Source organism: Sarcophilus harrisii, chromosome 1 (genome assembly GCF_902635505.1).
Source record: "Sarcophilus harrisii chromosome 1, mSarHar1.11, whole genome shotgun sequence".
In the NCBI taxonomy this organism is placed as follows: domain Eukaryota; kingdom Metazoa; phylum Chordata; class Mammalia; order Dasyuromorphia; family Dasyuridae; genus Sarcophilus; species Sarcophilus harrisii.
In genome coordinates this window covers 5,410,680-5,431,117 of record NC_045426.1, presented here as the reverse complement: position 1 = coordinate 5,431,117, position 20,438 = coordinate 5,410,680, and the positions used below count along the sequence as shown (strand labels likewise).

Sequence of the window (20,438 nt, the reverse complement as noted above, 5' to 3'; positions counted from 1 at the left end):
CAAACTCACCATCGGTGGGGCTGAGGCCGCGGGCCGCCGAGATCATGGACAGAGACGGGCTGCTGTGCAGGGAGCGGATGTAGTCCATGTAAGGGTTGATGTACGGGTGCGGGGGGCTGAAAGGAGACTCAGACGTGGCTGCGGGGTTTCTGTGGGGGGAGATTCTGATGAAGGGCAGGTCGGAGTACGTTGGGCTACTTGATAAGGCAGAAGGCCTGGAATAAAAAGAGAGAGAGAGACATTATGATGTGCAGTAAGGAGAGGGCTATACCAGGGGGAAAATGATAAATTTAAAACTTCTGGAAAGCTCAGGCGTCCATACGTGGCAACACAAGCCCCCGGAGTCCCTGCAGGAACCTCAGACTGGCTCTTGGGCTCTCTCACGTCAGGAAAAAGAAGTGACCCCTGGGAAATCCCATGATTTGGTTCAGAAACCAGGATAAAGGAGAACAAGCATGGCAGCACAGCCCAGTGAAGAAAGAACCAGTCAAAGGTCTCTGAGAGCCAAGCTGCCACTCTTTGTTCCCCGTCCGTTCTCCTTGACGCCATGTTTCTTTGCACCACCAGTCTGCTCTCATGCTCTGTCCTCTGGAGAGAATCAGAGAACTGGCACTCAGCTCTCGGGGTCCGGAACACGTGGGAGGTGAGCGTCCCAGGCTCTCTGTCCCAGAGCCTGGATGTCTGGGAGAGGCACCGGAGGAGGGGCCCTGCCCGAGAATCCCGTAACGGTGCCCGTGGGCGCCTGGCCCGCCTTGTCCAGGGCACGACCGCGGGGCATCGGCGTGCTCAAGAAGAAAGCCAGCCGGCGATGCCGGGGTCACCATTTCAAACGCACATTTTTGTCTTCCCCAGCAGTGGTGCAATCTGGGTAATTTTCTGCAGGCAGGACTTGTTTTCTTTTCTTTTTTTAATGCTGTTCCCTAATTAGCTGCTTTCTGAAACAATCCATAACTGAGCTTTGGGGGTCAGCCAGGGAGAAAATAATGGGGTGCCCTGGATCGTACCAAGACCCCAACTATAATGAGTTCAGGTGGGAGTTTATGATCTCATTTGATGAGAAAAGCTAGCTTCTTTTCTTACAACTTTTTGATGAGAGGAACAGACCTGAGCCCCTTCTCAAGTGTCTCTGCCCACAGGAGGGGCCCGGAATCACTGGTCTCCAAGGGCCGACTGGCTCAGAACCACATGCCTTTTTTTTTAATGAGAGGCAACGATGAACTCTTTGGGCAAATGATCCATGGGAGCTGCTGGGACAGGCTCAGCACTTCGGGGGACCCCTGACCTCCCCAAGACTGAGAGGGAACGGGAAATTCCTATGAGGGCCTGGGTTTCAGAGGGAACAGAAGAACAAGGTGGGGCAGAGAGAACTTTTATCCATCTCCAAACCCGCCAATTCCACTTCAAAGCCCAAAAGAATGCAGAGCTCACCAAAACCTGGCAGGAAGTCTTCCTAGGGAAAAGCCAGTCCCACTGAGGGCTCAGCCTAGCAACCATAATGAATGGAAACCCACACTGGTTTGTCCACTTCCCCTCCACTTTTGCAGAGGGGATGTGGGATAGAAGGAGAGGATGTCTACTCTCCCTCATTCTGTTTCTCTGTCTCTGTGCATGTGTTGCTCTGTGTCTCTGGTGTTTCCTCTCTCTCTCTCTCTCTTTCTCTCTCTCTCTCTCTCTCTCTCTCTCTCTCTCTATATATATATATATATATATACATATATATATATATATATGTAATTATATTAATATAATATATATATTATTCTGTTAGTCCCTATTTCTCTGTCTCTCTCCCTGGACCTGTGTCTTTCTGCCTCGCCCTCATTCTGAGCCTCAGCAAGCCAAATACTTGCTTGTGATAGCAGTTAGTTTGGCAGCAAAGGGGAGGACGGACCCAGATGACTTCCTTCAGAGCTGAGGATAACAAAAACCATACCCGGAAAGCAGCTCTCCCAGACTCCCACAAAATCATCTTGAAGGGCCAAGCAGAGGTGTTTAATATTGGCTGTAAGACTGCCATTGAGTTATGATGGGAAAGGACTTTACAACTTATCCTGTTCACCCCATCTCATGCAAAGGAGTATCCATTTCATTATTTAAAAAAAAAAATAAGTGGCACAAAACCTGAAATCTACTCCCAACCTCGGCATTTTATTCACCATTAGATTTACCTGCTGATAGAAACACTTTTTTCAAGTGCGTAGTAAAGCTCTGACTCATGCTCCTTTGTAGCAGAGACCCCGAAACTCCACCTGGAGATATGCTGTGGCTCAGTCCTGAGATCTCTTTGTTACCGAGCTCTCTTGGCTAGTTTAAAGGAAAAGCCCCGTGCCAAGTTCTTCAAATCTGCTGTAGAAATAATTGCCATCATCATCAATGATCATTTCTTCCACTTTTGTCTGACTCTCCGTGAGCTTATTTGGGGTTTTCTTGACAAAGATACTAAGTGATTTGCCATTTCCTTCACCAGCTCATTTTACAGATGAGGAAACTGAGATAAACAGGGTTATGTGATTTGTCCCAGATCACACAATGAGTAAGAGTGGAAGGCTGAGTTTGAACTCAGTTCTTCCTGATCTTATCTTCTCTTATCTACTTTACTATCTAACTGCCTTGAATAATGGTAATAGCTGGGTTTATTTATAGCAATTTAGGTTTTGTAAAGACTTTACCTTTGTCATCTTATTTCATTTTCATAATATTCCTGTGAGGAAGGCATTATTATTATACTAGTTTTACAAATGAGGAAACTGAGGCAGAATTTAGTCCAATGAATTTCTCTATGTACCACAAAAAATAAATGTCTGAGTTAGGATTAAAACAAGTATCTAATGAGTTCAAAAGCAAATCTTCTATCTTCTTTCTTCCTCCTCCTCCTCTTCCTCTTCTTCCTCCTCCTCCTCCTCCTCTTTCTCCTCCTCCTCCTCCTCCCACTTCTTCCTCTTCCTCAATAGCAGCAGCAGCTGACTTAAGAATGCTCCTAATCCCAGCTTTTCTTAGGAATTCCATCACTAAGTAAAGACTTTTCAGAAACTCCCTAAAGCAATATTGAAAGTCTGTTTTCCGTAAGCTGACACACGTCTAATTCTCATTGAGTTCTTCCACATCCAAGGTAATCAATATTCGGTTTCGAAAAACTAAATAATGATGCTTTTTCATTTCTTTAAAAAATTAATAGTATTAGAATTTTCTGATTATGAGTATTTTCTAATAACTCCAGAATTTGGGTGGATTCATTATCAATTACCAAGTACTCAGAGAAGGAAAGAAGGAAGGAGAGGGAAAGGGAGGAAAGGAGGGAGGGAAGGAGCAAGGAAAAGGGAAAGGAGAGATAAATAGAGGAAAAGAAGGGAAGAAGGGAGGGAAGGGAAATATAGAAGGAAGAGGTAGAAGAAAGATGAAAGGGAAGGAAAAAGAAAGGGATGGAATGAGAAAGGGAAGGAGGGGAGGAAGGAGGGAGAGGCGGCAGCAGGAATTTTATTATTTTTTTTTTCCCAAAAGTCAGTTTGTGTTTTGGGGAAGATTCCCCAGCTCAGTGGCCAGAGTCAGAGAGAAGACTGGGGGCGGGAAGGGGTGTGGTGTGGATGGGACTAGCACGGGCAGCAACAAAGCCTCTAAGACAACATGAGGGACAGACAGCTTTATAGGACCCATTATAAACTAGAACTGGTAAATATTTGACAAGCCTTTAAAAAGCCTGCACTTCCATATGGGGGTCCTGCAGCCAGGGAACAAATAAAGGCTTGCTATGTTTTTGTCATCTTGGGTTGACAAAGGAAAAAAGGATCATAAATCTGTGCGGAACTGGGAGAAGCCATGGAGGTCAGCCAGCCCTCCTCCTTCCTGAATTTTACAGACAAAGAAATGGAGGCACGGAGGGGTTGTGGCTCCCCTGAGGTCCCACAGATTTTAAGTGTAAAAGGTGGTTTTTGAACTGAGACCCTGTACCTCAACGCCCAGCATGCCTTTCATGCAACCCAGACCTCTAACCCTTGCCTATCATCCACGGGACTCGGAGTCAGGAACTGAAGCTCTCCAGGCTTGAGATTCCCCATGTACAAAATAAAAGATTCTCACTAAATGATCACCTCTAAGACCCTTTCTAGCATCCACTCAATGGTTTTATGTAGAACTTCCACTTCCCAACATCACCAGGAACTTGCTAGAATTTTACAGACAAAATTCACTTTAAGAGTTGAGAGCAGGGGATTCTGGTTGCAAAGTAATTGGAGGAGGCGTGAATCAGGCGTGCTTGCCTTGGCAGGTAACCTTCTCCTGCATTGGGCATCTTCAGGCAGGGGCCAGAGTCACTTGTCCATCCCATTTTATGGGGATTCTTGTCCATGCAGGAGTTGGGATGGATGACCTCTCGGTTGCCTTCTTCCCTCTGGGAGATTCTGCAATGGCTGAAGCCTCTGATCAAGGGAAATCCAGGGCAGGCAAAGAAAAAAGGCCATGGCCATCTCTCTGAAGAAGCAGAGCTTTCAAGGTTCTAGACATTTTCTTACTGAAAATCTACTGTCTGAGTTATTTTGTTTTGCTTTGGTTTTGGTTAAATAAAAGCTAAGATTCTTGGTGCTCAAGGAAACAACATAAATACTCATGGGAGACAGGTTTCCTGCTTTTCCCCCAAAAGGCTGTTCTATGCAGCTTGGACGTCCAAACTCCATCAGGAGTCAGGACCTAAAGCAAATGGCTACAAGGAAGTGCACTCCCCAGAGAGAGTAACTTTCTCTCCTTGGCCCTTGGCACAAGGCCCTGACGCCTTGTGATATAAAAATATATAATTAAACTATTTTTATTTTATTTTTTATTTTAAATTAAATTAAATTTTAAAAATATTTTTTAAAAAAGAGAGAGAACCATATCCCTCAATGCTCTTGAGAACAAATAAGGGACTTTATATCCCTCTGGAAAAATAATCAATAAACTCCAAAACTATATTTTTGTAATAGACCCAGAATATAATTGTTTTTTTTTTAAATCTCCACCATCAACAAGGATATTGGGACATCTCCTTGTTATCTCTTTATATCTCATAGATACCAATAATCTACATGATCTGGTCAATGGTCATCCTGGATTCTGATCATATGACCAAGCCATCCACTTTTGTGCTCAGATGGTTTGCCTTTCTGGCCATTCTATGAGTGAAGAATAAAAGAAAATGATAAATAATTCCATATCTTTCACTGACTAATTCAAGCATCTTTTAAATATTACCTATAACTTCACAAGCCCAAGAAGGGGGTGGTAGTCTTTGAAGGGATCCCAATTTGTTGTTTTTCAAAAGAAAAATTAACTATAGGGAGACACTGTAACTTCACTCATCTGTGAAAAATTTCTTTCTCCCCTCTCTTTCTACTTCCACATGGCAAATCCGACGACTTGGGGAGAGTGTGACTTTTGCATGAAATCAATGTTGAGTTCAAGAGATATAAAATACATTGTGATGGCAGGCCCAGGTACACCAAATCGAGGCACTTTCCTCTTCTACTCCAGCCAGCTCGGGCTCCATCATGATGGCTACAGGTTCTCAAGGTCATTCCACAAACTGGAAATGGACTTCAGCAAAGAAAAGGAGGAATAAATTAGGAAGTCATCGGATTTTGGAATCTGGAAGAGATTTCAGAGTTCATCTACTTGTTCTCCTACATGAAGGCAGCTTCCTTCTACAATATCCTTGGTTAGAGTCATTCAGCTTCCTTTGGAGGGCCTCCAGAAGTATGGAAGCTCCCTACTTCTCCAATAAGATTCTTATTTTTGCTCAGCTCTCATTATTTAGCCAATTCTGTCTTCAGTTGAGTCAAATCCCGTCTTCTGTTTGCTCCTTACTGGCCTTTCTTGGGCACAAGCAATACAAGTCTAATCTCTTTTGTACCTGATTGGATTCAAATACCCAAAGACCAGTAGGATTCCCCACATTCAAGTCTTCTCTTCCTCAGGCTAAATGCTTGTACTTCCTATCATCTGTCCTCATGGGATATGGTTTCAAGCCATACCCAAGAAGCTTATCAACATCCGCCCTCAAATAGGGTCCCTATATTTCAAAACAGCATCAAGGAAATTGAGGGTGTCCAGGAGCTCAAAATCACTCGAGTCATTTATGGCAGAAGCCAGCGCCACTAAATATTCAGCTAATGATTATTGAATTTCTATTTTTTTACTCTTTTCCTTCTGACACAGAATTAGAGAAAGCAATTCAATCAATTCTAGGTAAATCACAGAAGCCAAAGCTAGTGTTTGATTTACAAGGAACTCTTTCTAAAACACTGACAATGATAGATTTTTATCCATCTTCATTAAACAATTCATTATGATCTGATGACTGAGGATTCATCCAAACAATTAAGTTTGTTAGTTTTTAAATACAATTTCATCATCATTTGTCTCTGTTTCCATCAGGGTTCTTTCTTTGATCATTCTCTCTTTTTCTCTGAAATGGAGACAGTTTCTGTGAAATAATATTTGTCTGGCTCTGCTTCCTTCTTTTCCCTCCCCACATTTTGCATTATTTCAAGGGTCTTCCTAGATTGCTTTGTATCATTCATGCTTCTCACTTTTAGTTGCTTATAAACTCAATGAGCCATAGTCTATTTAACCATCCCCCTATTGTTGGATGTTAAGACTTTCTATTTTTTTTAATTTTATGAATAATGTTGAAAAGTTTATTATTCTTGAGTACATTCAGGGACTATTCCTAACAAAGAAATTCTTGGTGGCAAGGGTAGGATTATTTCCATCTTTTGCTGTTTATGGCCGATTTTCAATTCTACCAACTATGAATGAGTATACCTGTATTTTTGTTTTGTTTTGTTTTGTTTTTTTACTGAGGCCATTCTGTTTGGAGTCTGATCAATCCCATTGGCAATAATGGCTCACAGAGGGTAGAAACAAACAAATGAAAAATGCCAATAGACTCGATTTCTCCAACATAAATGCTGGACCCAAAGAGGAGGATGTGGAATGAGAATAATGAAGGCAAACACGGCCCCTCCCTGGGGGCCAGGTCCTTCAGAAGAAGGATCCCCCTCTGGCCATCTCCGATGGCATGGCACTTCCCCTTCACTAGGGCTGCATCCCCCAGAGCTCTGGCACGCCATTTGTCATTAGGCAGAGCTCAGCTGGCTTCTTTTAAGAGAATCTTTGTAGTGGGGACTGTAGTGCCCACCTACTGTTTAAGGGTCTTTCCAGTTGAAGAGGACCAAGGACGCAAAAGGGAGGAGCCGAGACTCTCGGGGCAAACTATGGCTTCTCTGACCACTGGGAGGACGGGACAATCAAGATAAATGGCGATCAGACCGTAATTTTTTTTTATTTTATTTTTACATCTGCAGGGCTTGGGGCCAGTGTCTCGAGCTGAAGAGAAGGGCCTCACAGCAAGGAAGTCTTGGATATGGGGTGGAAATAATTAATTAGAAACACACAGTTGGGCTCCAACTATTCAGACTCGCCGCATGCTGGGCTGAGCTTGCAGGTGTGCTGGGGGTGGAGGAGGGGGCGCAGACAGGCAGAACCCCTCCGGCTACCTCTGGAATTCCGGGCCCCGAGGAGAGCCCAAGACATCATTTTTTAATTTATATTTTTACAGGGACTTCAATGACATAATGGAATAAATCCCCTATCAGCAGCAATAGTCTGGCTGGCAGAGCTCAGGCCTGTCTGCTAAAGAGTTTGAGGGGTGTTTTGGGGGGGTAGAGTGTTATCTGGGCACTCCCTCTTCATAAGTCCAGGCAAAGTACCCATGACTCTTCATTCCTTCAAAGAGGATCCTTTCAGAGATAATGAAGGTGATAGAAGTCATTATCAGGGATGTTATTAGGGATTGGGATCCATCTTTGAGAAACAGGATCTTCAATAGTCTTACTTCCCCCAGCTTTGGGTCCCATATAGAGCCAAGGGCCACAAACTGATTTAAATAGCAGGTCACCTAGATTATCCAGGGGTCAGGGCCCCCTGTATGGACCTTCATTATCTCCTATATAGGATGTAAGATCCATGAGGGCTGGGTCTTTGTTTGTCTACCACCTCACAAGAACCTTGGAACAAAGCAGGAGCTTAATAAATGTAGATTGACTGACTGATGAACTGGGGGTGGAGGAGGAGGAGGGATTTCTTAGTCATTTTCCTAAAAAGAGAGAGAAGGGCCATTCCATAGCATGAGGTCAACCCATACCAGTCAGCACACCGAGTCCATTTTTTTTTAGATGAGGAAATTACATCTTCCTGGGGTTTCTCTTTATAATAGTTTGGAGGGAAATGTGAAAGCAATCTTGATCTGAAGAGTGGAGTCCCATGAATAAGAGAATGTAAACCAAGTCTCAAAGGCTTCCCAAGGGAATCACAAAGCCTCAGCATTACTTCCTCCCTCTTTCTCCTCCTCCTCCTCCTCCTCCTCCTCCTCCTCCTCCCTCTCCTTTGGCAACCAAGAGTTTCTGCATGAAACAATAGAACACTGCAGAAGACAATTATTGAGCGCCACTCTGGACTAATCGTCCTTGGGCATTTGGGGTGAGAATTATTTCTTCATGTCTCACCGTGAAGAACTGGAGCTCACCCCCCAAATTTGTGAGCAGCACAGGGATGCTGGGGCTGGTTTCAGAATCACCTATGTTATAGCTTTCAAGCTTCTGATTAGATATAATCTTCATTAAGCCTTTTAATTCCTTTGGGACCTAGATCCATTTTACAGATGAGCAAACTGGGGCTCTTAGAGGCTAAGTGAATGCACTGTCAGAGTTAGGATTAAGAGCCAGGGCTTCCTAACCCGGAGCCCAGCATTCCGGCCAAAACTGGGAGACGGCCATTCCCACAGAATATCTAACGTTTAACCTTCCCCCGAGAAGCCAGATTCACGGGCAGACCTCTGATTTATTAATTAATTTAAAGTTCATCACCAGCATGTCACTGCCCATCCCTTCCATCCATTCCATAATCAGTGTTCTTCACCGGTCAAGAAACGAACAGGCAGGTGTCCATTTGCCCCCGAGTCTCTTGTATATCACAAGGAGGAGATGGATTTTATTTTTCCTCCCTTTCCTTAGTTGGGGCGTCATTAGCTCTATTATTGTAGTGACGAATGTCCTGGACGGGTCCATTACGAGCCTCAACTTTGAAATTACTCCCAGGATGAACGATCGGCTCTGGCCCAATGCTGATTGGAGTTGGATGATGATTGATTAGGAGAAAGTGGGCCTACACAAGCGTGCCTGAGTGCTCAGCCCAAGCTCCCCGCCAAAGCAGCCGGGACTGCGACCGCCTTCCAGGGATTGGAGCTTTTCCCATTAACCGCATTTTCCCCATCCTGGTCTGAGCTTTTTATCTTTATTCTTTCAAAATCCTGAAATTGCTTGAATGAGAGGATGATAGGGGAGAGAGACAGGGATAGAAAAATAGAGAGAGAGAGAAAGAGAGAGAGAGAGAGAGACAGAGAGAGAGACAGAGAGAAATAGAGACAGAGAGACAGAAAAATAGAGACAGAGAGAGACAGAGAGAGGAGAGAGACAGAGAGAGAGACAGAGAGAGAGAGAGAGAGAGAGAGAGAGAGAGAGAGAGAGAGAGAGTTTAAAAATACATACACATTTCTAAGAGCAGGCTGAACTTTTAGGGGAAATTGAAGAGGCTTTGTGTCAAGTAAGGCTAAATCCAGCTTTTCCATATCAAACCCCTGCTAGAAAATTACTGTGTGGATGATAAGGCGGGAAGATAGAATAAAAAGTGACTCTACTCAATTTACACGGCAATATTGGTATGACGGAATATTTTTCATTCAGGAGGTTGATAAAAATCGCTAAACTGTATTGCAGATAAATAAAGGAAGCCTGTGTCAAATATAAACACCATTAATCACGGAGCCGCTCCCGCCCTCTGAGTGGCTGGGCTGCCGAGCGCGGGCCCTCATACATCACCACCCAGCAACCTTCCCTCCCTGCTCAGCCACTGAAGTTGTCTCTTTGGGGAAACTTTTCCCCGTTTTGCCGAGGCAGAGAAACCGCCTCCTCTGTGCCCCAATGGAATCAATATGGCGGAACTCAGTTCATTATTTCAATGGTTCATTTCTTCATTCATGCACTTGTCCGTTCGTTCATCCATCCATCCATCCATTCCTCTGAGGAGAAGGGGTAAAAATGAGCTTCTGCATTATGGAATTCAGACCAGAGAGCAGTCGGTTTGTATGTTCTGAAAAGGTAACGGAGCCGGCATTTAGAAGGGTTTTTATTTGAGTGTGGGAGGTGCTCACACAGAACCGGCCTCAGCGAGAGGCTTCTGCCGGGGGTCCAGGTTACATGTCGCGTTGGGGCAATCTGGAAGGTGGAGAAGAGGTGCCCCAAGGGAAGATGAATGAGTGAATGAAAAAGGCATTAAGGGCTCACCATCTGCAGGAAGCATCTTAATCCCTGGGAATACGAAAGGAAAAGTAGGAAGTCTCAGCTCTCAAGAAGGCCACATACTAAGGGGTGGGGGAACAGCACATGTGGAAAACTTCAGCTCCAAGATGGAAAAAAAAGGGGTATTTAAAAGAAGAGGATCAGTATGCACATTGGCCAAGTCCCGTTGCTGTGGAAGTTGAGAGCTGGAAGGGCCATGGACTCTCTTGGAGTCTCTGGCGCAGCCCAAAGCAAACTCCTCATTTTATGACTCAGGACCCAAGAGCCAGAGGCCAAAGTGATTGACCACAAAGACACTGTCGGTAGCAGAGCTACAAGTAGAGCCGAAGTCTGGTCTTGGTCTCCCAGGGATTGGATCCCAAATTGCCAGGAAACCCCTTAAGCAAAGTAGTTGGTCCAACCAAAGCTCCTGGGGCTTTGAGAGTTCTGATGGCTTTTCCAAGGTCACACAGCTAATGCGGGACAGGAGCCAGTCTCGAACCCGTGACTGGAGGCTGGCTCTCTCCCAGGAGGAGGCTCGAGCTCCATAAAAGTCATGAGTGACCTTGAGTGAATCAAGGGGAGGGAGCTACTGTTAGCTGACGCGTTGCTCTCCCCTTCCCTTTGTTCCCTTTGTGTGCCCCAAAGGCGGGTTCTCTTGGGGTGACGGGCCTCCTCCCTCCAGGATTCCTCTCTCCTCAGTGCCTTGTTAAGGCCTCCTCCTCCACCTGCCTCCCTTTCCTTATTTGTGCCCCAGTCACTGGTTGTCAGGGATGTGGATCTAGGATGGATGGGGCCTTAGGCATCAAAGCGAGTCCCTGCCCCCTGGGGAAGGAAACGTCCAGGGGGGTCACCCGGGATGGGAGGGCAGTGGTAGCCATTGGACAAGCTGATGGGACCGAGGGGAGAAGCACGGGGTTTAGAGAGAAAGGGTCTGGATTTGAATCCTGCTTTAAGCATCTGCCTTGGCCCTTCCCCTCTCTGAGCCTTCCCACAATCATCAGTGGAGCAGCAGGGGCTCTGGGGGGCTCCCTTGACAGTTATAAGACAGGTGATGATTCTGTTGCACTCCCCTGTTATGGCACTGCCTGCTCACTGGTGAGGTTGACGAATGGGCTCTGGGCTCCAGAGCTGTGGGTTCTGGGGGAGACTTGGCTGACCAAGGCCAAGGGCAGCCTTCTCCGGGGCAGGGTAGCCTCACAGGGGCTGACAGGCCTGGCAGCCCGGCCCTGGGATTCCTGCAGAAATGCAGCCGACAGAGGGGAGCTGGGACCAGGCGGGACAGAAATAAAGGCTGAGCCTCCATCGGCCTCCTTGGGATATTCTGGGACTGAGCCTGGAGAGCCAGCTGGGAGCTGGCGAAGGGCGTCCCCAGAGCCCAGAGAAAGGTCACTCTGGCCTCTGCTGCCTAACTCTCCCCCCAAAAAAGGAGAAAAGGAGCTCAAAAAGGAGAGAAGAAAACTAGTGTGCTCTGATCAGCGCTAGGATCAAAGGGGCGATAGGCTGAGCCTCAGCATTTATTCACTTGTTGGCACATGTCAGCTAGGGCAGCGAAACTGGACCCCCTCTGGCTTCCTTCTCCTTTCTCCTCCCTCAGTCAATGGGGAGGAGGAGGAAAAAATAAATGATAATTAATTTAAAATAATCAAAGAAAATGAGCCTTTAAGTTGGGGTATGCTGTGACTGCTCCAAGCTGCGCTTCCTCTCCCAGGTGCCCACAGGACCCACAGAAATTTGTGGGCTCCCCAAATTTCACAGAACTTCGAACATCCGCTTGGTCCAATGTCTGTCTAATACTCTCTTGTCCAGTATACTTAGTGTTCAAACGTTCATCCAGCCAGTGTTTGGGGAGCTCTAGTGACAGGGACCATCCCCATCCCAAAGGGTCCAGTCACTCTTGAACAGCTCCGAGGAGCAGGATTTCCTCCTCATCTCAAGCCTAACGTTGCCATTGCTCCTGGCTTTGCCCTCTGGAACCAAAGGAGTCCGATCCCTTTCCCAGAAGGCAGCCCGTCGATACTGAACGGCCTTGGGATCCTCTTCTCGGTGGCAAACACTCCGGCTCCTTCAGGGGGTCTTAGCTGCTTCACTATATAGATCATCCCTCCCAGATACTGCCCAGCCCATCAATGCCCTCTTAAAATGGCAGCCGGAACCACGTTTGACAGTGCTGCCCACAACCCCAGGGCCTCCTTTCCTCAGCTTTGGCAATGGGCAGCAAGGCGGACTGCAGGCAGCATGGTGGGCGCGCACTCACCTTTGACCAGGAGGCTCAAGGGGTCATTTAACTGGTCAGAGGCAGAGGTGAGGCTGTGAGAAGCTCTCAGTGACCCAAGGCCCCAAAGGGATTCTCAGGCCCCCAGAACTCATGTCTCCTCCAGGAACAGAAGCAATGACATCATCATCCTTCCTTGGAGAAGGAGGGTTTCCTTCTGGGATCAATGAGCCCCAGAAAACCTAAGGTGCTTTTAACTAATTGAGAATAACATGTTTTCTACTTCCATTTTACAAGAGTCCTGACAAAGACTTTATTTTCCTTTTTTTCAAGCTCTGAAAGCCATTCATTTATTGAAGAATCATTTCCTGAACACCTACTATGTGCTAGGTATCAATAAAAGCACAGGATGTACTGAGACAGAAACAAAAGGGGTCCAGGCCTGTGTAGCAGGGAAGGCTTTCTGGCAGGTCATTTCTTAACTTGCAAAAGAAAGTTCTCAATTTTTTATAAAAAGCAACCTTCTGCAAAAGCTCTTTCCAGGTCCCCCCAAAGCTTGAGCCTTCCCTCTGAGATGACCTCCCCCCTGTTTTCTTTGTTTGCTATGGCTCCCTATTAGAATGTAAATTAAAAGGGAGGGACTATTTTTTTTGTCTTTCTTGGCAATTCCATTGCTTAGCACAGTGTCTGGTACTTTGGAAATGCTTCCTGAATGCTTTTTGATTCATTGATTGGTGATTGCCAATGTTGTTAATCCAAATGTATATGACTGTATGAATTTATATATTTTATCGCCAGTAATAAGTACAAAGCCAAAATAATGCAAGGGCATGAAGTAGCATCCATGATGGTGCGATGGAAAGGGCCAGTCCTGGAGCCGGGGAGATCTGAGTTCAAATCTGTCCTCATATACTTACTGTGACCCTGGGTAACTCACCTAACTTTCATCTCAGTTTCCTCCGCTGTAAAATGGGCATTATGATAGTACTCATCTCCCAGGATTATGAGGTTAAAATGGGACCATAAATCTAAAGTGCTTCCTAAGTTTGCACAGATGCTGGCAGCTATCATGAGGATTATTATTAAATATATACACATACACACATAGAGAGAGGGGGAGGGAGGAAGGGGAAGAGAGAGAGAGACTGTGACAGAGAGAAAGAGAGAGAGAGAGAGACAGAGAGACAGAGAGGAGAGATGAATTAAACATAGGCTGGTGCTACAGCGGAGCAGACTAATAGTGGCGCGGGGGCACAAAGAACCGGCCCTGCCTCCAACGGGCCGCCTGCAGCCTGGGACTGTGCGCGAGGATCCGGGCCGGTGTCTGGGGCGACGGCAGCACTCAGGGTTCCGACCCTTCACTACAAGACGTATCCATTAGGGCAGGTGGGAAAATAGTCTCTGGAAGGTCAGTCAGAGAGGCCAGAAGCCACGCGCAGGCTGGCACCACTGGGAGGGCACAGCAGGCTACGGGCTAGAGGGTTTCTACTGTTGTCTCCTTAAATGCGCGTGGCAAAGTTGGAGAGTCACTGAGTATTCTCTGAAGGCACAGAAAGATTTTCAAACAGCCTGAGGGAGGAACGAGATCCCCGCAGCACTGGGTACGAGAGCACGGTGGGGGGAGGCGAAATTGGGCAGGTCAGCAGTGGAGGAGGAGCTATGTTACAGGGAGCACCGATGGACAGGAACAAGATTCTCTGTGCACCTGCCTGCAAACGATTGCTCCGTGCACCCAGGAGCAATATCTGACCCTTTGCTCCCCTTACCCCCAACATTCCCTCAGTCCCCACTCTTTGGATTCCTCCTTTGTACACGTCTCAGACACATTCCCTTCTCTTCGCCTCTCGCTGGGGTTACTGAAATGGTAGTTTGGTCTCCAGCCTCTCTCTGCTCCATCCTCCACAAAGTTGCCAAAGTGACTTTTTCCAGAGCATGAGTCGGTCCATATCCTTCCTTAAGAAACTTCAGGGCTTTCCGATTGTCCAGTGAATTTTAAAAAGCTTCCTTCTTCTGGGATTCAGATTTAAGTTTCCAGCCTTATCCCCCTTATCTCAGTTCTGTAGCTCACCCAATCAGACTTCTCGTGATTCCTCACCCATGATGCTTTGTCTTCCATCTCCCCCATCCTTGTGATATTCTCCTTCTCTTGCAGAACCCCAGGGAGTTCTCAGGAGATCAGGTCAAACTCAACTTTGCTTCATGAAAGTCAAGGAGAAAAACTGAAGCGATGTTGAGGTAAGAAAACATGAGGGATTCCCTGGTCAGAAGAGAGAGGGAGGTAAGGAGTTTGGAGGCAGAGCACAAGACCAGCGTGTAGATCCCTGTGGCCACGACAGGGCGCTTGGGTCACCTGCCGGCCTGCTGCGGAAAGCTCGGCAGATGGATGATTCCCTAGACTCCCTTAATGATGATTTTAGCCTTCGAAAGGTGAGGAAGGAACGCAAAGAATGGTCCCTCTGACTCCGATTCCGACCATCTGAGTAAAGCTGGCTCCATAAGGACATTCTAGGAGCGAAAGGTCCGTTTGAGAATGTGAGAGGGAAAGTGAGGAAAGCCCAGCAGAATGCTGGACAAAGACAGGTATGGCCAAAGAGTGAGGACCCCACTGCACGGGATGGTGAATCGGCTCCATGGACTGGGGATTTAAATGTTTTGCTATTTGGGGTAATTGGTAATATTTTGGTCATTGAAATCCCTATTTTATTTGTCAAGTTTCTTATTTGTGAGCATTCGTTAAGCATCTATTATGTGCTAGGCATTGTGCTAGGCATTGTGCACTTTACCCATAGCGTCTCACTTGATCCTGATAAAAGCCCTGTGAGGCAGGTGCAGTATTAGCCTTATTTTACAGTCAGGGAAACTGAGGTAGGCAGCGGTGAGGGATCACATGGCCAGGCATTGCCTGGGGCTGAATTTTCATCCAGCTCTTCCCCACTCCCCTCCCCTTCACCACCCAAGCTTTTGTCATCCTGGATAACTTATTTTAGTCATTTTAAATGGTGACTTTGAGGTTCACGTGCATTACTAGGGTGCTGCCCAAGGGGTCCAGGACACACAACACAAGAAAGGCCCTTGGCTGTGCCACATAGGGACATCAAGGCCCACTGGCTCTGCCGGGAGGGAGGGGACCTCAGAAACAGATTCTGCAGACTCCAACAGCCACAGCTCTAGTGGTGAAGTCGAAGGTGGCTATTGTGGGGGGCTGATGTAGGGAGGCCCCCATCAGTGAGCCTGGGCTTTGGGCCAGAGCTCGGCCGAGACCTCTGGTCTAGCACCGGTGGCCCCCTGGGAGCAGTGGCCAAAGGGCCGGAGCTTAGCCCGGATAGAGGTCGGCGGGGAAGCCGAGAGCCCGAAGGAGAACAGGGGATCTGTTCGAAGCTGGAACAGGCAAAGAGGCGGATGAGAGCAGGGAGAGGGGCCGCGGCTCCCCTGGCTGATGAGCACATGAGTGATCGGCAGCGGCCATATCTACAGACCTCGTTTTTTTGCTTGTTTTCACTGCCAAGAAGGATGATCTTTGGACTGAAAAGGACGTATCTGGAGCATCCCAGACTGCCTTCAGCCTATCTTTCCAGCCTTATTATACATTAATCCCCCTTGGATACTCTGGCTCCAGTCAAATCGGCAGACTCCCTACTCCCCATACCCGATTCCACCTTGGCGCAAGCTGACCCCCCATTGCCAGCCCCCCAGCCCCGCCTGTCATGGCCCCCATCCCCTTACCCCAGCCTGTGAACTCCCGCATCATTGGTCCTCAACGACACCCATATCTGGGACCCATCACCCCCCTCCTTCTGCTCCTTCTATAAGGAGCTTTTCCTGATCCCCCTCCCATACTGACACCCCGACTAGTGTTCTTCTCTCCCAATGCCTGGTCTTTCACTGCATTGCCTTTCTTAGTATTTATTCATTTCCCATTGTAAATAGCTTCAAATGTTTGCATCTCCCTCATTGAAACGTAACAATAACCAGTTTTATATAGGTTGTAAAGTGCTTTACTCCTAATTTATTTGATCCCTACCCTGGGTGGCAGGGAGCATGATTACTCCCATTGTGCAGATGAGAAAACTAAGGGAGATCGAGTAAGTGCCCAAGGTCTCTCACCCCCTAAGTGTCTGAGGCTGGATTTGATCTCCTCTTCCCACCAGAGCACCACACACCACACCACCCACCGCATCACCCGCAGCTCATTGTCCTCGGGTCCCACACACAGCAGATGGCTCAGAAACACTTGCTAACTGAGGGGTGACATTCAGCCCTGGCTTCCAGACTTGGAGATTACGTTGGAAGACCTTGGGAGGAGGCTGGCTGAGCTAGTCAACTCGGGGTCCGTGTCACAAGAACCGGCTGAGGGGTCTGAGCCTTATTTAGTGACTGGAGTGCCTGTAAGTGTCCAAAGGGGGCCTGGATGGGAGGGGTTGGGGGCTCCCTTTGGCCCAGAGGCAGAACGGTGAGGGGAAGGCCTGGGAGGGGCGGGTTTTGTGTCCTCCTAAGGCTGAGGGGGCCCCCAAGAACGGGCCACCCCTCTAGGCAATGCCGGACAAACACACGTTGGGAAGGCCACGGAGGGAATTCTTGATGGGCCACAGCCCGGCTCAGCGGGTCTCTGAGGTCCCTGTTGGACACCACTTTTGTTGGCTCCGATCTTTTGTTACTGTTTGCTGGAAATTAAAGGCTTAGGATTTCCCATTATTGACCCATAAATCCTATTTATGTGCACATGGATGCGTTCTGCGGCAGGACGAACCAGTGAGCCAAGGGGAATGGGCTCCAAGGACAGAAGGAAGCGCAGCCTTGGGGGTGGGGAACAGAAGGAAGCACCAGCTCCCTGAGAAAAATGAGTCCCAACGAGCTGCTGACACTTGGGAGAGGAGCAGCCCCGCTCACCCCCAAGCACCTTCCGCCCATGCTCAGCACCAAGAGCCACTGAGAGCAGAGGAATAAGTCGGTGCGAGAGCCCCAGGTGGGCTCACACAAGAGCAAGTGTGAGAGCCTGGCGAACAGCTCCCCCCCCCCTGCTTTTTCCCAGAGGGACACGGGGTGCAGGCTCAGTCCCGCTCAATCCCTTCGCTTTACTGTCGGGGAAACAGACTTCAGTGACCCTCCCCTAGTGACCCCACATTGCAGAGTCAGGCTTGACCCCCGAGGCCCTGGGCCCCAGACGGGGGTCACTCCCTCGCTTGCCGGGGCTGAAAGGAAGCCTCCCAAGAGGTCGCAAGCCCAGGCTCAAGCCGGGACAGTTGTGGGGAGCCCTGGCAAACAGTGTGGGATCTTCCGGAGATGGGAGGAGGAATGGCGGCATCTCCCCTCATGGAGGGAGGAACAGCCTCAGGAAGACCCAGTGATTGCCCAGACGCTCGCTCACCAGGCTTTTCCAGCCAGGATGGAAGAGACCCGAGTTCAACTTTAGCCCCCTCCCCCATGAATGGGGGGGAGGAGAAGGGGGGGTTCTGGACAAGTCACTTGAGCTTCTTGGCAGGTTCTGGTTCCTGTTGTGTAAAGGGGGAGAATGGCAACCCCTGCCTCTAGGTCACCATGGCAACGATGTTTGAAAAGGTTGTGTAAACTGTAAAGCACAATCTCCATTATCATGAACCACCCAAGGAAGCTGCTGCATCCCCTCAACCCTGGAGGAGGCTTTCAAAAGAAAAGCAATAGTGCAAAACACAACACAACACAATGACAACGATACAATGCAACCCCAACAACACAACATCATGTAACTCAACAACATTGACAATATAACACAACAATGACAACAGCAACAGTAACACTGCATCAATACAGCAACAATAACACAACGACAACATGACAATATCAACACAACAGCAAGAACATAACACAACAATGACAACATTACTACAACACCACAATGATGACAACAGCAACAATAACAATACTCCAGCAACACAACAAAACACGACAAAAACCCAACAGCAAGAACAAAACACAACAATGACAACACAACAGCAAGAACAAAACACAACAATGACAACCCAACAGCACAACATAATTGAACAACACTACAACACAACAGCCACAACACGACAATAACAATACTCCAGCTACACGACAGTAACAACACAACACAACAAAAATAAAGACCACCATGATGATAACAACACTCCAACACCACCACAGCAGCTAGAACAACAACAATAAAGCCTGTGTCTCCTTTGTTCCCGGGCTTTTCCAGGGGAGCCTCCCGGAATATCCAGTGCCCTCCACCCTGATGCCACCACACTAGGAGCCTCATTTTGTCATCAAACAGCCCTGGCGGGAGATGCCCACGGTAGTGGGGGAAACTGAGGCAGGACCAGGGGAGGGGCTTTCCCAGAGTCGCTGCTACCAGAGTCCTCGAGGACACTTGGACCTTGGTCCTCCGGACTCCGGGACCACAAAAGCATCCCCTGGGCCATCCCCACCCTCCCCACTCTGACCCTGGAGCATCTTGCAGGACACCGTGTGAGCCCAGAGGGAAGTTAGACTTCCGGGCTGGGGGAAAAGTCCCCGAACCTTCCCAGGGAAGAGCGTAAGCCCACTTTCCCAAATGGGGGAGGGTCTCCCGACCTCGCTGCCTAGAGATGACGTTTGCCCCTGTAGTGAGTGGCCGGCCGGGGACGCTGTGGAAAGCACCCTCTCTTCAACAAGAGCCCAAGGAGCTGGATTCAAATTCCACCCTATTCATTTCACTTGTCAGAGATCCTCAGTTTCCTCCTCTGTAAAATAAATGCCTTAGACTCGCTGTCCTCTGGGGTCCCTTTCGGGAGCGGCTCCTGTGCGGAGTGAGATTGGAAGTACAAAGACCCCAGTTCGGATCCTCCCTCTGCAGCCTCCTTCTGAGACCTTGGGCAAAGCTCATCTCTCTGAGTCTCAGTTTCTCCATCTGTGAAATGGGAGAGTTGGCTCGGCGGCCTGAGTCCTGTTCCAGTCTTCTGCCCCGACTCCCCAAATCCAGGTGGGGGGCTGGGGGGGCTCCCTGCGCTGCCCCGTCCGTTCTCCAGGCCCGGGGAGAGCAGGGCAGCCGAAGCCGCGGGCCAAGCGCTGGCAGCCCTTAACAAACGGCCCTCGGGAAGCCCAAGTGACAGGCCTCGGTACATATTTATAAGGCTGGATGCTTATTATTAGCCTATAATTGCAGTTGTTCTAACACCTAATAAGCCGCGCTCCGAAAAACAAAGGCAGGTTAATTTGTGATTTCCTCTCCTCATTCAGAGGCAAATTAAGTGTCAAGCAGCTAATACTGAACATCTTTCATTTTATGAGGTTTTAATTTAATTCTGCGCCCGGTGTGGATGCCTTAATGCCGGTGGTTTATCTAAGGAGAGGAGCCATTTATAAGCCCCTTTCCCCATCCCTAACGATGGCTGGGGAGAGCGTAATTACCGCGGGGCGCCCAGCTGGCAGCATCTGCATCCGGGCACCCGGGGTGTTTCCTCCACTCCGGAGCCGCCCATTGGCCGGGGAGAAAAAGTGGCTGCGGACACTGAGGGCCCCCCCCCACACACCCAAGTGCCCAGCCCACGGCCAGAAGTGCCCCCCACAGGACCAGTCCCCCCCCCAGGCCCTGGGTCTCAGGGCCAGCCTGAGAACGGACTCTTCCTCCATGAAGCCCGCACTGGGCGGGCAGCCCCTCGGCTCCAGCGGCCGGGCCCCGCCATTTAATAAAGGCCCCGGGATTTCCTGGCAGGAAAGCCTCTTCTCCCCTCAACAGCACCGGGACACGGTGGGTGCCCAGGCTGCCTCCTGGGGGGGAGGGTGTCCAGAGTTGGGAAGCTCAGAAACTCCCCCTTCTTTCCACAGGTTCCAGTCGGGTGACCCTGGGCCCCTCCTTAATGTCAGCGTGCCTCAGTTTCCTA

At 48.5% G+C, this 20,438-nt stretch overlaps 1 protein-coding gene across 1 annotated transcript in view; it reads right to left on the bottom strand.

Moving 5' to 3' along the window:
* GLI3 (GLI family zinc finger 3) overlaps positions 1-20,438 on the bottom strand; it is a 247,667-nt gene that overhangs the window by 75,782 nt on the left and 151,447 nt on the right. Inside the window, exon 5 of the mRNA XM_003762657.2 lies at positions 10-215. Coding sequence (XP_003762705.2) covers positions 10-215 — 206 coding nt within the window. The remainder of the gene's footprint in view (positions 1-9; positions 216-20,438) is intronic.